Genomic DNA, 13,253 nt, shown 5'->3' on the forward strand with positions numbered 1-13,253 from the left:
CTTGTGTTCTGCTGGTGGTGGTGGGGGGGAGGATTTTGATAAGAAAAGGGATCTCTCCCACCATGGGAGACCTGGGGGTGGGGACCTCTCTTCTCCCAGGATATGGTGTCGCTTTCTAAAGAGAAAGGACATTTTTTTTTTTTTTTTTTTAGAAAAGTCATCTCTCTCTTTTAAGAAAGGGGGAAGCTGTCAATCAGGGATTGCCGAGGGTGGGGGCAAGGCTTGCTATCTCCTTTCTTTTCTAAAGGAGGAACCTCCTCGAATGAGGAAACCTTCCCTGCTTTCTGTTGGAAGGGGAAAGACTGTTTCTAGAGGAGAACAATTCTGATTAGAGAAAATGCCTGATTTGCTCTTCCTTTCTGATGCACTTGTCACACAGAGTTACCGGACTCTGACAGGGAGTGGGAAATCATTTTTTCTGTTAAGAGGTAATGGAGGGGGCGCCTGGGTGGCTCAGTTGGTTAAGCAACTGCCTTCGGCTCAGGTCATGATCCTGGAGTCCCGGGATCGAGTCCCGCTTCGGGCTCCCTGCTCAGCGAGGAGCCTGCTTCTCCCTCTGACCCTCCCCCCTCTCATGTGCTCTCTCTCATTCTCGCTCTCTCAAATAAATAAATAAATCTTTAAAAAAAAAAAAAAAGAGGTAATGGAGGGGTGCCTGGGTGGCTCAGTCAGTTAAGCGTCTGCCTTCGGCTCAGGTCATGGTCCCGGGGTCCTGGAATCGAGTCCTGCATTGGGCTCCCTGCTCTGCGAGAAGCCTGCTTCTCCCTCTCCCGCTCCCTCTGCTTGTGTTCCCTCTCTCGCTGTGTCTCTCTCTGTCAAATAAATAAAATCTTTAAAAAAAATATTAAAGAGGTAGGGGAACTGAGGCGAGAAACTTGCTGGGGGTTGGGGGGGGCTGCTTTTACTCCGAAGGCTCCCTGGTGAGGGCAGCAACTCTGAGATGGGGAAGCCCCTGTGAGTCTGGGGAAGCCTCTTAGGAATCCCAGAAGCCCGGAGTGCTAAAGGGAGCTCAGCCATGTGCTAGGCCCGCCTTTGTTTGCTCACAGGGAAACTGAGGCTTGGGGAAGGGAATGTCTTACTCCTAAGGGACAGAACAAGGACTTGAACCCAGCTTGGTCAAGTCCCGGGTTGGGGCTTTTCCCATCACATCTGCCAGAGGGTGGGGAGGCTACCTGGTGCTTCGGAGTGAGGAGATGGGGTGAGGAGACATCCCCGCCCCCCCGGCTATGAAAGTTCTGACCTGTGTTTGGAGACATCTCTGGGATGGGAGGCATTGAGTCCTGAGGGAAGGCAACTGGGGACGAGGGTAGAATTAGGGACTATGTCCAATCCAGGTAGAGGGGTCAGAGTCCAGCAGGTGGCTTGTGGGGGCATCAGTTTGCAGTGAGGCACCGAGTTTCAAGGGAGGAAGGGGGTTATTTCTCCCAGGAGCTTGGAGGAGGGGCCCTCGCCCAGGACCTGTGTGCTACCCTCTCTGACTTGCGAAATCTTTCTATCATTTCCTGTCTCTCCAGAGGGAGTTGTCATTTTAATGTTTTTCAAATCAGAGGAAGGGGCCCAAGGAAACTTCTTGAGGTAATGTAAATGTTTTATAATATATTGCGGCCGTGTTTACAAAACTGCACGCAATCATGAAAACTCCATAAACTATACTTAGAATGGATGAAAAAAAAATAAAAGGAAAGGAAGGGGGTCAGGGCATCTGATCCCCATAAAGCTGTGATTAAAACATTGTTAAGGCCCCCGCAAACCAAAAGCCAAAACCCAGAACCAAATCAACACCCACCACCCCCCCGCAAAAAAGAAAAAAAAAACAAGGCAAGAATGGCTCAGGGTCTCACTATTCTGCTGCCCATCGCTTTCTAGGTCAGCAAAACACCAAGGCCAGCTCATCCAGGGGGAGGTCAGAGGTTGCAAGAGAAAGAACTTGACAAACACACAAGCCACCTCTTCGTTTACTGTAAAATCCCGTTTAATGTGTAACATTGCAGGCACAGAGAGGCCTTGGAAAATGAGGCAAAGATGGCCCTGACCAACCCCCACTGCAACTTATCTGCCTGTCCCTCCCTCCCTAATTCCTCCACCCCGGACGTGTCCTCCTTTTCCTTGTGGCCCGCAAAGCGCTGTCCCTCCTTTTCTTGCCTTGCCTACCCTCCCTTCTTCCCCCCACGTGTCCACAGCACCCTCCTTCCATTGCACTTGCCCACGTCCCTCCCCACCGATGTGACTCCAGAAATAGGGTCTGTGCCACCACAGGGTTAAGATTAGTTTCATAATTGGAGATGCTGTCAGAGCATCCTATCTCTTGTCCCCAGTGGCCCCAGGGAGAGGGAGGGGGAAAGGGGGTACAGACAAGAAGAGCTGCCCGCACGCCCCCGCCCACAACCTTGAGCACTGGCGTGGGTGACCTCCGGCTCCCCACCCCCTTCGGGCCCCTCAGACAGAAGGCCCTGTGCGAGGGAGGGAAACCAGGGAGGGAAGGGAGATTCTGATGGAGCAGTCCCTAGCAGGCAGAGGCCTGCACCCCGGCAGGGGAGAAGGAGGGGCAGGCTCCGGGGCAGGGTGGTGGGGTTCGGGGGTGGGGGTGTGGCGGGATGGGAGGTTGCCTGGTGTGTGGCATCAGCAGGCCGAGCAGCGGTCGCTCTTCTCAGCCAGCCCAGCCCCAGTGCCGGGGCTGCGGCGTAGTATGTCTTTCAGGGAGCCTTCCTGCTCGCTCAGCAGCTTGTTGATCTCATTCTGCTTGTATTCAGGTGAGAGGCGGTGGCCGAAGCCCGAGCCCTTGCGGGAGGGCGGATTGGAGCGGCGCTGGGCTCGGCGGGTGCAGGCCCGGATGATGAGGTACACCACCTCGGCCACGTTGAGGATGATGCAGATGCCAGAGGCGGCCAGCATGAAGACCGTGAAGACGGTTTTCTCGGTGGGGCGGGACACGAAGCAGTCCACCGTGTTGGGGCAGGGGTAGGCCTCACACTTGACGAGCCGCACCATGGCGTAGCCGGGGTAGAGCAGATAAAAGACGTACATGAAGGCGGCCTCGAACAGCAGCCGGAAGACCACGCTGATGACGTAGGTCCACCACAGTGTCCCTGAGATGTGGACCTTGTGCCTCTTCACCTCTTCCAGGTGCAGGGGGTCCGCGTGACCCTCGAGGCGCAGCATTTTCTTTTCTATGTGCTGTTGGTGAGCCACGTGCATGGCCACAAGGAGAGCCGGGGTGGACACCAAGATGAGCTGCAGAGACCACAGGCGCACGTGGGAAATGGGGAAGAAGTGGTCGTAGCAGACACTGTTGCAGCCGGGCTGAAGGGTGTTGCAGATGAAGGAAGACTTCTCGTCACCCCACACGCTCTCCGCGGCCACCACCAGCACCATGATCCTGAAGATGAAGATGACCGAGAGCCATACGCGACCAATGGCAGTGGAATGCCGGTTCACGCCACTGAGCAAGGTGTACAAACCTGTCCAGTTCATCCTGCCTCATTCACACCTGCAAAACACGAGCCACAGAGCAGGCTGGCAGAAAGCTGGGGCAGAAAGCTGGACACCGTAACACGGCCTGACACACCCCCCCACCCCCGTCACCCCTTCCGAGAGCCAGTGACAGGAAGGGAAGAAGGATGGTCATCGCTTTCCTCATCACCCCATGTCCCTTGCCAGCCTCTCTTCCTCCTCTTCCTCCTCCTCCTCCTCACTTGACTTGACCTCCCTGAACCCCATCTCCCTTCTTCGCTTTCGTCCAACGTTCTTTCCTCTCCAGAGCCCCTTTCTTCAGCAGGCCCATTTTGTTCTGCCATCAGCCATCCTCTTTAGCTCCCCATCCCCCAGCTCCTTAGCTCTGGACCTGGGGTGAGCCCAACAAAGCCCATTACCTTGGGGAGCGCCTATCCCTGAGGCCACCCAGACAGGTCCCCTATGGTCTCATGTCTGTGCAGGGGGAGTGGTCCCTGGGTCCGCGCCTGCGTTCCAATTCATCGCCGCCCGGTGCTGGGGAGTCATATGCTGCTTTATACCCAGTGTCTGCACAATGGGACCTTTGTGGGGCTCTGAACAACGCCCTTTAGAATTCAGATCAAACGCCCTGACTTCCGCCCACCCTACACACAGAGCACTTGTGTCCCAGCGCCGGACACCCAGCCTGCACCCACCTGTTCTGTGCCCGCCCGGTCCATCGCCGCACCCGCCCCACAGCCCCACCAGAAGAATGGCCATGGCGAGGGGTGGGGGGAGATGGGACAAAGACAGGTGCACGTAAAAGGGGACCCCAGGGGACCAGGAGGCTCCGGGCTGAGGCTGTCGCCCATGACTCTCCTAGAAACTTAGGCTCAGCCGGACTTTTCCTAGGTTGAGAGCCCCTGCACAGTATGTATGGGGGAGCTCGCTCGTATGTCCCATAAGCTTTTTCCCATACATTCTTTCTTCGGACCCACTCAGCAGGCCTCCAAGGACTTTATCCCAGTCTGTCCAGATGAGGAGGCCGAAGCTCAGATAAGTCAAGCAACTTACTCAAGGTCACACAGCTAAGAAGTGTTACAGTAGGATGAAACGCACAAGCATCTGAAGCCGAGGCTTAGGCTCTTTCCCCGGTAGGCCCTTCGTGCTTTTTGCAGCGGGTGTCGGCAAAAGCAAAAGCCAGCCGTTAAGAACGACAACAAAAGCAAGGGTTAATGCTCCCCACGAGAGCACGAGGAACATAGCAGCTGCAGACCCCTGAGTACTTTCCAACTCTGGTGTCATGGAGCAAACCCTGACCATCCCTCCTTGAGCTTCAGGTGACAGGTGGGCACCAGAGCGAGAAGACAAAAGTTAACAAGCAAACAGAAGGCTGGAAGATGGGACAGGGAAGAGTCATACGCCTTTGGGTTTGAATCTGGGTTCTTCGCCTAACACGACCGCGGGCTAGCTCCTGACCTCCTCTGAGCCTGCTCGCTCATCTGTAAGTGGGTTGTTAATACCCAGGGTTACTGTGAGCTTCAGTGAAGCCACCTGCAGAAAGTTCTCAGCCTAGCTCCAGTTTCATAGCTGGTGATCAAGGGAGTAAGCACCTTATCGGAAAGAGAAAACATGTTGCTTCAGGGGACTGGGTGGTCTGCCAACCCCAACGTCCCTCCTTTCGCTTCCCAATGCTGCCGTTGACGTATAGTGCCCGTGCAGAGATGGAACAGGCTGTTCTGTCCTGCCCCCGACAGCAAATGGACATTGTGACCTCCTGCTTTCCCGAGCCTGCCCGTGGCTCTAGGGCAGAAACTCCCCTCTGCGCTTTGCGCAGGGGAAGAAGGCCGCCCCCCTACCTCCCATCACTTCTTTTTTTTTTTTAATTTTATTTATTTTTGCGAGAGAGAGCATGAGAGGGGGGAGGGTCAGAGGGAGAAGCCGACTCCCCGCCGAGCAGGGAGCCCGATGCGGGACTCGATCCCGGGACTCCAGGATCATGACCTGAGCCGAAGGCAGTCGCTTAACCGACTGAGCCACCCAGGCGCCCCCCTCCCATCACTTCTGCCAGTAAGTTGAAAGTAGATCATGCTGGAAGCAGGGACCTGGGTGTGAGGAGAGCACACAGGCCTGGGCCCGGGGGGAATGTAGGGCATTTCCTGCCCGCCCCCCCGCCCTGTGCAGGGCCAGTGGTGGTGGCAGAAGCCCTGACTCGAGGTCGGGGTGCTCTTCTCTCTTGTAGGGGGAGGGGAAGCTATTAGCCATGGACAAGTTGGGGAATGGGATGAAAGACCCCGGGGGACAAAGGGATGGTCCACGGGACATAGAGTACTTCTCTGAATAAGGTTTTCTTTTTTTCATTTAACTTAAAAAAAAAAAAAAAAAGCCCTAGTGCATTCATGCTGGGGCCTCAACGAGCATGGGGAAGCAGGAGCCTAGGTGCCCTTTCTCCTCAGCCCCGGGTTCTGGAGGCAGGGCTGCCGCAGGAGCCCCGATGGTTACACCGTGAAGAAATGCCTCATCTGGTGACACACGTTAGATTCACAAACAGGTGGTCGAGGAACGTTATTAAGAGTAACCATTTACTGAGCACCTGTGAGGCCCGGCCTTGTATGTGCACGACCTCACGTAAATCTCAGAACAACGCCGTGAGGTAGGTGTTGCTTTTCATCCTCATGTCACACAAGAGGAAACTGAGGTAACACGAGGTGAAGGGACTTGTCCAAGGGTCACGTGGGTCAGTGCAGTCAGTGTGGGACGGAAGTGGGATTGGAGTCGGGCCAAGCTGACTCCGGAGCCCATACTTTTGCCCAGAAGCTCTATAATTTGCTAGAATTATAATTTTTCTTTCTGTGAGTGTTTTTATTTATTTCTTATTTATTTATTTTTTGAGAGAGAGAGAGCGAGTGTGTGGGCCAGCAGGTGGGGAGAGGGGTAGACAGAGGGAGAGGGAGAGAAAGAGAATCTCAAGCAGTTTCCACCCCTGGCACAGAGCCCAACGCAGGGCTCGACTGAGCCACCCACGTGCTCGTCTGTGAGTGTTTTTAGAAATAAGGAGACTCAGGGACGCCTGGGTGGCTCAGTCGGTGAAGCGCCTGACTCTTGGTTTTGGCTCAGGTCATGATCCCGGGGTCCTGGGATCGAGTCCCGCATCGGGCTCCCTGCTCAGCGGGGAGCCTGCTTCTCCCTCTCCCTCTGCCTCTCCCCCTGTTTGTGCTCTCTCTCTATCAAATAAATAAGTAAAATCTTTTTAAAAAATAGAAACAAGGGGATTCAAAACTGGTCTGGCTTGTATTCTCTTCTAACCCCTTCTCCCGTTTCCTATGGACTGGTAACTCTTCCTCTCCTTCCTTCCCAGGGCTTTCCGCTGCCTTCTGATCTGTTCTGATTCCCCTGCCTTACCTTTCTCGGGCTGCTTCCTCAAACTCCAAAGCACACTTCAGCTGTTCTCTGTGCTCCTCACGGGTGCTCCTCAGTCAGCCTGGCCACTTCTGAATTTCTAGGCTCTTGCAGCTCTCCACCTCTCATTTTGCACCCTCTGGGACATAGCCAGGAAAAGCTCCCTTTGGGGCCCCTAAGCACCCTCGTGTGGGCACTGGGATCTCAATTTTTGCTCTCCCCTTTAGATGGAGAGCTTATCCCTATGTCAACATCAGTACCTCAAGGGTTTCATTCTAAAAACATCCACGGGAGGGACCTGATTTTGAAATCCAAACCGTTTTTGTGACTTTGGGTTAAAGTCCAAGTACTGATATGCTCTGTGTTGCTCCAGACCTGTTTTTGCTCTCGGGTTTAATTAGACAAGACTCCCCTGGCTCTGTCAGGCCCTGGCCCTGTCCTCGGATTCCGATTTGCCCAGGCACCCAAGCACAGTTCAAGATCAGGAGGTCGCACTTAGTCCATGCAACAGTCCTGTAATATTATCCCCATTTTTCAGACAAGGAAGTTGAGGCTCAGAGAGGTTAAATAACTTGCCTCAATGGCAGCTCTGCAAAATGGTAGAGTCAAGTTTCCCATTTCTTTTCTTCTCACCTCAAAGCCTTTGTACCTCACGCCGCCTTGTACATTGTCTTTTGCTCTGCATTCTCACCAAGACCTGGCCCACAACTCAAACCTTTGACTCTTTCCCACATGTGGTCGCGTGCGTGGGTACGTGCACACACACGCACATGCAGATGTGCGCACATACCCTTTCATCAGGTCTCTCTCTCTCTCTTTCTGCCCCCACCTCTTCCCTGTCCCTCCTTCCAACTACAGGAAATCCTGGTGTTTTTTTGGTTTGGGAAGAAGGCCCTGGGCAGTCTCTGGCCAGGAAAGGACAAGGGGCTTTCTTTGGGATTTCTTCTGGAATTTCAGCCTGCCCTCGTCAGTTTGGTGTGGCCAAGGCCAAACTTCTCTAGCCCTCTCCCTCTGCCCCCTGCTTCTCTTCCCTGTCTCCATCCTGTGGCCCCAGGACACCTCAGGCACTTTGCTCATCCTCTCCGCCCTGCCATATATACTGTGGCCAGCCTGGGGTCGGGGTCACTCTAGCTCATTCCAGATCTCTCCTTCCCTCACTCAGTCATGGTCTTTTCGTAGGAACTGTTAATGTCCGCTCCCTTACTCACTCTGTGGACTACACCCTCTTACTCCTCCGTCAACTATCTGACTTCCTGTTGCTCTCTCCTTGGGCTTATTATAGTGTAACAGCCAGCATTATGGAATGCCTATGGTGTTCCAGGAGCTGGATGTTCATTAACTCCCATCCTCACAACAAGCCTGTGAGCTGTGGCTTATTGTCTCCAATTCACAGATGGGGCCATGGAGGCTCAAAGAAACTGAGGAACTTACCATACAGCTGGTCGGCAAGTGCTGGAGCTTAACTTAGGACTCATGTTGACCCCTCGCCAAGGTGTGGGTCCCTTGCCCTTTGCTCTGCTGCATCCTCATCTGCAGATCTCTCCATTCGAAACCCTCTTGTCCAGAGCCTCCGCTCACCACCTTGTTTTCTAAGTCCATACACTCAGCCGTGCCATCCCTAACAGCTGGAACAACTTTCAAACAGCTGGGGGGTCACCCCTCCTTTAGATCTCCAGATCATCAGTTACTGCCAGCTCAGCTTGAGTCTGCCTCCCTCCCTCAAGAAAGCAGAAAGCCACGCTCCCAAATCCCAGCCCCGCTGGCTGTCCCTCTGCACCTGCTGAGTGCCCTGCGTTCATCCGTCCGCAACCCCAGGTTGGTTGCATGCCTGCTTTACCTTCTAATCAGAGAAGGAGCCCAACACCTGGCAGTGCCCAACAGTCCCACCAAACCCTCACCCTCTTTGGCAGGAAACGTCTTAAGGAGACGAACTTGGCCACCCTGGGCCTGGAGGGGGTGGGGGTGAGGGCTCAAATCTTCCTGAGAATTCAGCCCTTGAGGATGAAGAGAATCCATGGCTGGGGGAAAAGAAGGGGGGAGAGGAGAAGCCACTCGGAGCCCAGAAAGAGGATAAGAGTTGAAGGCTCCAGAGAGAGGCTAAGCAAGCCTGGCACCTGGCAGGAGGGGCCTCATTCTACCCAGAGGGAAGCACAGAAAGGACCTAAGTGGCTTAATGCTGAGGCCAAGAGAAAGCAAAGCCCAGGCCTCTCCCCAGCCCCCATTTCTGCCCCCCCCACCCCGTGCCACACCAGCTCCCCCTCCCCAGCCCACCTCCCCCAGTCCCCAGCTTCCTCACCTGGCGGCCGCTGCCCTTTCCCAGGGAATGTCTGCAGGCGTGTCTGTGCCAGGCCACTAGGTACTGTCAGCCCAGTCCAGGGGAGGGACAAAGAGCCCAGGGCCGGAGCCAGATATGGCCCACAGCCCAAGAGGAACCAGACAAACATTAACCAGCCCTGCCTCCTCGCACACACAATCATTAAATGAGTTTGATCCCCTGAGCTCCCAATGGGTTTGGTGAGAGATCACATAGCCTGGAGTTGCTGCCCCATCCCAGAAGGAGAGGGGCATCACTGTCACCCATGTGCCCATGTTTAGCCTGGACCTGGGCTTGTTAACAGCCCTCAGGCTTCCCCCATCCCCTGGCCATCGGTAGATCCAGTGTGTGGGCCGAGTTGCAGAGAGGGCTCCTGCCCTGGGGGCCATCCCTCCCATCCCTTCCAGGTCCCAGCCTCTAAAACGATAGGACTATGGGGAGAAAAAAAAGACAAGGGCAGTGCCTACTGGCACCTTGACATCAAGGCGAGGAGGATGGGAGTGCTTCCCCCAGACGGCAGGACCACGATGCTCTGTGGCCTACGCTTAGTGTCTGCGTCCCGAGTGGCTGGGGACGGACCAACGCATTTCCAATCCCATGTGAGAACCCATTGCCTTCTACCCTCTGGCCCAAGGCAGTTGAACCGCAAAGCAAATGATGTGCAGCAACAGATCTTAGCAATCATGAAGGCAAACAGAAGAGAGTCAACCATTAACTGAAGGGTCAGTCCAGTTTGACGGAGGGTTTACCTGAAGACCCTGCTAATTCTGCGGCCTGAGTGGCTGTGGAGAAATAAGTGAAGTCAGCAGAACCCAGTCCCCTGGCTTCTGCCCTTCACTGGAGCCCGAGCTCACTGCCGGAAAGAGTGCCAGAGCCTCGGCTTCCCTTGGCCAAGTACACGGGTATGAGTACACGAGCCCCGGGTACACGGGTACATTGGCCAGTAAGTCTTACTGGACACCTACTGGGCACCCAGGCTGAGACAGGTAAGGAAGGGGTAGGTGGCAAAAGAAGGGAAAGCCTCCCAGCTGTTTTTAAGAAAGGCGTCAACTTCCTGAGGAGACAAGACCAAGAGTCAAGAAGTCACCATGAAAACTCTCCGGGTACGTTTGGTTATGTGGTTCTTGACGTTCACTGCTGAGGAGGTTTGAGGAGGGGGATGATGAGCGTCAACTGACGTCATCGGGGAAGGCTTTCTAGAGGAGGTGAGGCTTGAGTGGAGCGAGAAAGGATGGGTGGGACTTTGAAAGGGGAAGGGCAGGACCAGCATTGCAGGGAGGAGGAAGAGCGTGAGTAAAGTCACAGCGGTAGGAATGGGCAGGGTGTGGCTGGGGACAGAGAGGAGGCAGGGCGGTGGTGGGTGGCCCTGGAAGATGCCATCAGTCCGCTGAGGGGATCGCAGTAGCAAGGGCAGTTAAAGCCAGGTAGGGAATTCCTTTAAGGAGCGTCTGGTAAACTTGCTATAAGGCAAAACTGAGCTCGACACCGTGGGGGGTGAGGCTGCCTGCCATCCGCCGGCACCTGGCGATTCCTGCCGTGTACACAGTGGTGCCAAGTGGATAAAGAGTAGGGCTTCCTTTGCAAGTATTACTTTGTTTGATCCTCAAAGTAACCCTGTGCGCTAGGCATTGTTACTATTCCCACGTGCCGGGGGACTGAGGCACACAGATGTCAGGTGACATAACTAACTGTCATCCAGCTAGCAACAAGGCTGGATTTGAACCCAGGCAGCCTGGCTCCGGAACATGGTTGGTTAACCACTATATCGCAGCTCGAGGAGTTCTACGGGTCCCACTGAGAATCAGAGTAAGGACCGGTTCCTGATTCTAGAAGGTTCTTAGCCGGCAGGAGAGCAGGGTACCTACAACAATGGAGTGTGTTCTGAAGGCCATATGTAGATATGAGGTGCCAGAAGGCGTTCCGAGGTAGGACAAGAGGGTAGGTTTAGTGGAAGAGGCAGAGTTGAACTTGGGTCATAGAGGAGATGGAGACTCCAAGCATTCCTGGTGACAACAAGCAGTGAGATGTGTTTAGGGAATGGTGGGCAGACCTGTTTGACCAGAAGAGAGAGCTCCTTTAGCAGAACTCCTTGGAAGGGAAACCGTGGGTCAATATCAGTGTGTACTCACTGTTCCTTGGAGTTCTGGCAGGATTTCTCTAGGGTGAGTCTAGTTCTGTGTGTAGTTCTAGGCTGCAGGAAGTCTATTTGAATAGTTTGAGGCTGTATTTAAAAAAATGGTTACTAGAATCGACTTGTCCTCTTCCTATTTACTGTGACTTGCACGCGTCTTCTGGATGGGGTCCTGCGGCTGCCAGAGAGAACAAGAGAGAGGAAAATCGAGGAGCGAGAAAGGAGGGCATGGGGCGGGGGGAGACGGGAGGAAAGCTGTACTACAGTGAGCAATGTAAATCCATTTGCTCCTGGGAAGCGGCTAAACTCAGCTTCCGCCTTGAATCCTAAGCATGCTTTCTTCCTACAATGGGTGTTTGGGGAGAATATTTAAAAATTTTACATCCGCCTGCTTATTTCCTCAGATTCACTCGGGGAGAGCTTCTTTAGGTCTCAAAACAGACCCAAGAGGCCCCAAATGTAAGCCTGCTGTCTCCGGCATGGCTCAAACGTCAGCCCAAATGAGGGCTTTCCCCATTCCTGTTCCACCCAGGACCAGGACGGACGAAGGAGGGAACCGATCCCCCTTATCTAGGAGCACATCTCACCAGCCGCATCGCCCGAGTTCAGAGCTTCAGACCTCGGCGTGGTGATCCAGAGACTTCCTCAGATGGCATGCAGCAGCACTACCTCGCATGTGGGGTCCATCATCCAGCCCGTCCCTGGGCGTCATTACCAAACAAAATGCGGCATTGTGTATGGCTTTGATCAGTGAAACAGCATTGCTGTATGGCTCAGAAATCAAAGGCGCCAGCTTCCAATATAAATGTTGCTTAAGACACACAGGCAAAAACTCTTCCCAAATGGGTCCAGAGCATTAAGAAAACGGCTAAACCTGAAAATTTGCAGACCATTTCGAAAGTCCCCACCCCATGGTTCAGGCTGGGGAAGGTTTATGCAAACTGTTTCCAGGAAGGGCTGCTAGGGAAAGATGGAAGTGGTCCTGTATTCATAAGTGGTGTTGGTTTTCACAAATCCTTTTCAGAAAGACACATGATTATGTGAGTGAGTCTGTGCTCCGCAGGGATTCATATTCTAAAAGAGGTCAACCTGGGGTGCCTGGGTGGCTCAGTCAGTTGGTTAAGCATCTGCCTTCGGCTCAGGTCCTGATTTCGGGATCCTGGGATCGAGTCCCGCATTGGGCTCCCTGCTCAGTGGGGAGTCTGCTTCTCTCTGTACCCCTCCCCCTGCCTGTGCGCATGCTCTCTCTCTCTCTCTCTCTCTCTCAAATAAATAAAATCTTTAAAAAAAATTTTTAAAAGAGGTCAACTCGAGGAAGTTATCCATATTTTTTTGAGGGGGTTTCTGAAGAACTAAACCCAGACAGTACATCAATTCACTTGACAGGCATATACTTTTTGCTCTAAGGACAGTTTGGAGTGGGGGACAAAAGCAAAATTGTTTCAATCCCCCCGCCAAAAGACCTAATTGTATGAAATATCCTACAACCAGCTCCACATAGGATGGCACACTCATTCTACCAACAGTAAAGCCTGAAGGTGAGGTGGTGCTTCTTGGAGCTCATAGAATTCCTGGAAATAGAGCCTGAACCAACACCATATCCACTCCCTGCAATTCGGAAATCATTTTGCCTCTGTTTTTGTATTTTATGAAGACCCTAATTCCTGGGGTTTGAGGAATGGTACTGTGGCTCACTGTGTCTGATCAGTGCATCAACAGAAGGTATGCTTGCAAAAGATTCCAGAAAGTTCCATGTCCTTTCACCAGACCAGGTAGCCAAGTGAAGAAAATGAAATGGAAACTTGGAACTTTGGGGCTCCTGTCCTAATGTTGCTTCTTTCAGCCACTACATCTTGATGTCCATTTCCTGATCTTTCTGCTCTCGGCGGGGTGGGGAGTGTGCACTGTAGGACCCAGGAAGTTCTGCAGGGGTAGAAAGTTCCCAGGTTGAATCCAGTCTTCAATTGTGACCCAAGACCA

General features: G+C 53.6%; 1 protein-coding gene across 1 annotated transcript; it reads right to left on the reverse strand.

Moving 5' to 3' along the window:
- Nucleotides 1-1,660: 1,660 nt before the first annotated feature.
- On the reverse strand, nucleotides 1,661-9,205 carry GJB1 (gap junction protein beta 1). Its single transcript, XM_021680453.1, has 2 exons — nucleotides 9,125-9,205; nucleotides 1,661-3,487 (listed from the first exon to the last, which is right to left on the reverse strand). Exon 2 carries the CDS (start codon nucleotides 3,469-3,471, stop codon nucleotides 2,620-2,622), a length of 852 nt encoding a protein of 283 aa, XP_021536128.1. The 5' UTR covers nucleotides 3,472-3,487; nucleotides 9,125-9,205; the 3' UTR covers nucleotides 1,661-2,619.
- Between the last annotated feature and the right edge of the window lie 4,048 nt (nucleotides 9,206-13,253).

The sequence above is a fragment of the Neomonachus schauinslandi genome, chromosome X, assembly GCF_002201575.2.
Source record: "Neomonachus schauinslandi chromosome X, ASM220157v2, whole genome shotgun sequence".
In the NCBI taxonomy this organism is placed as follows: Eukaryota; Metazoa; Chordata; class Mammalia; order Carnivora; family Phocidae; genus Neomonachus; species Neomonachus schauinslandi.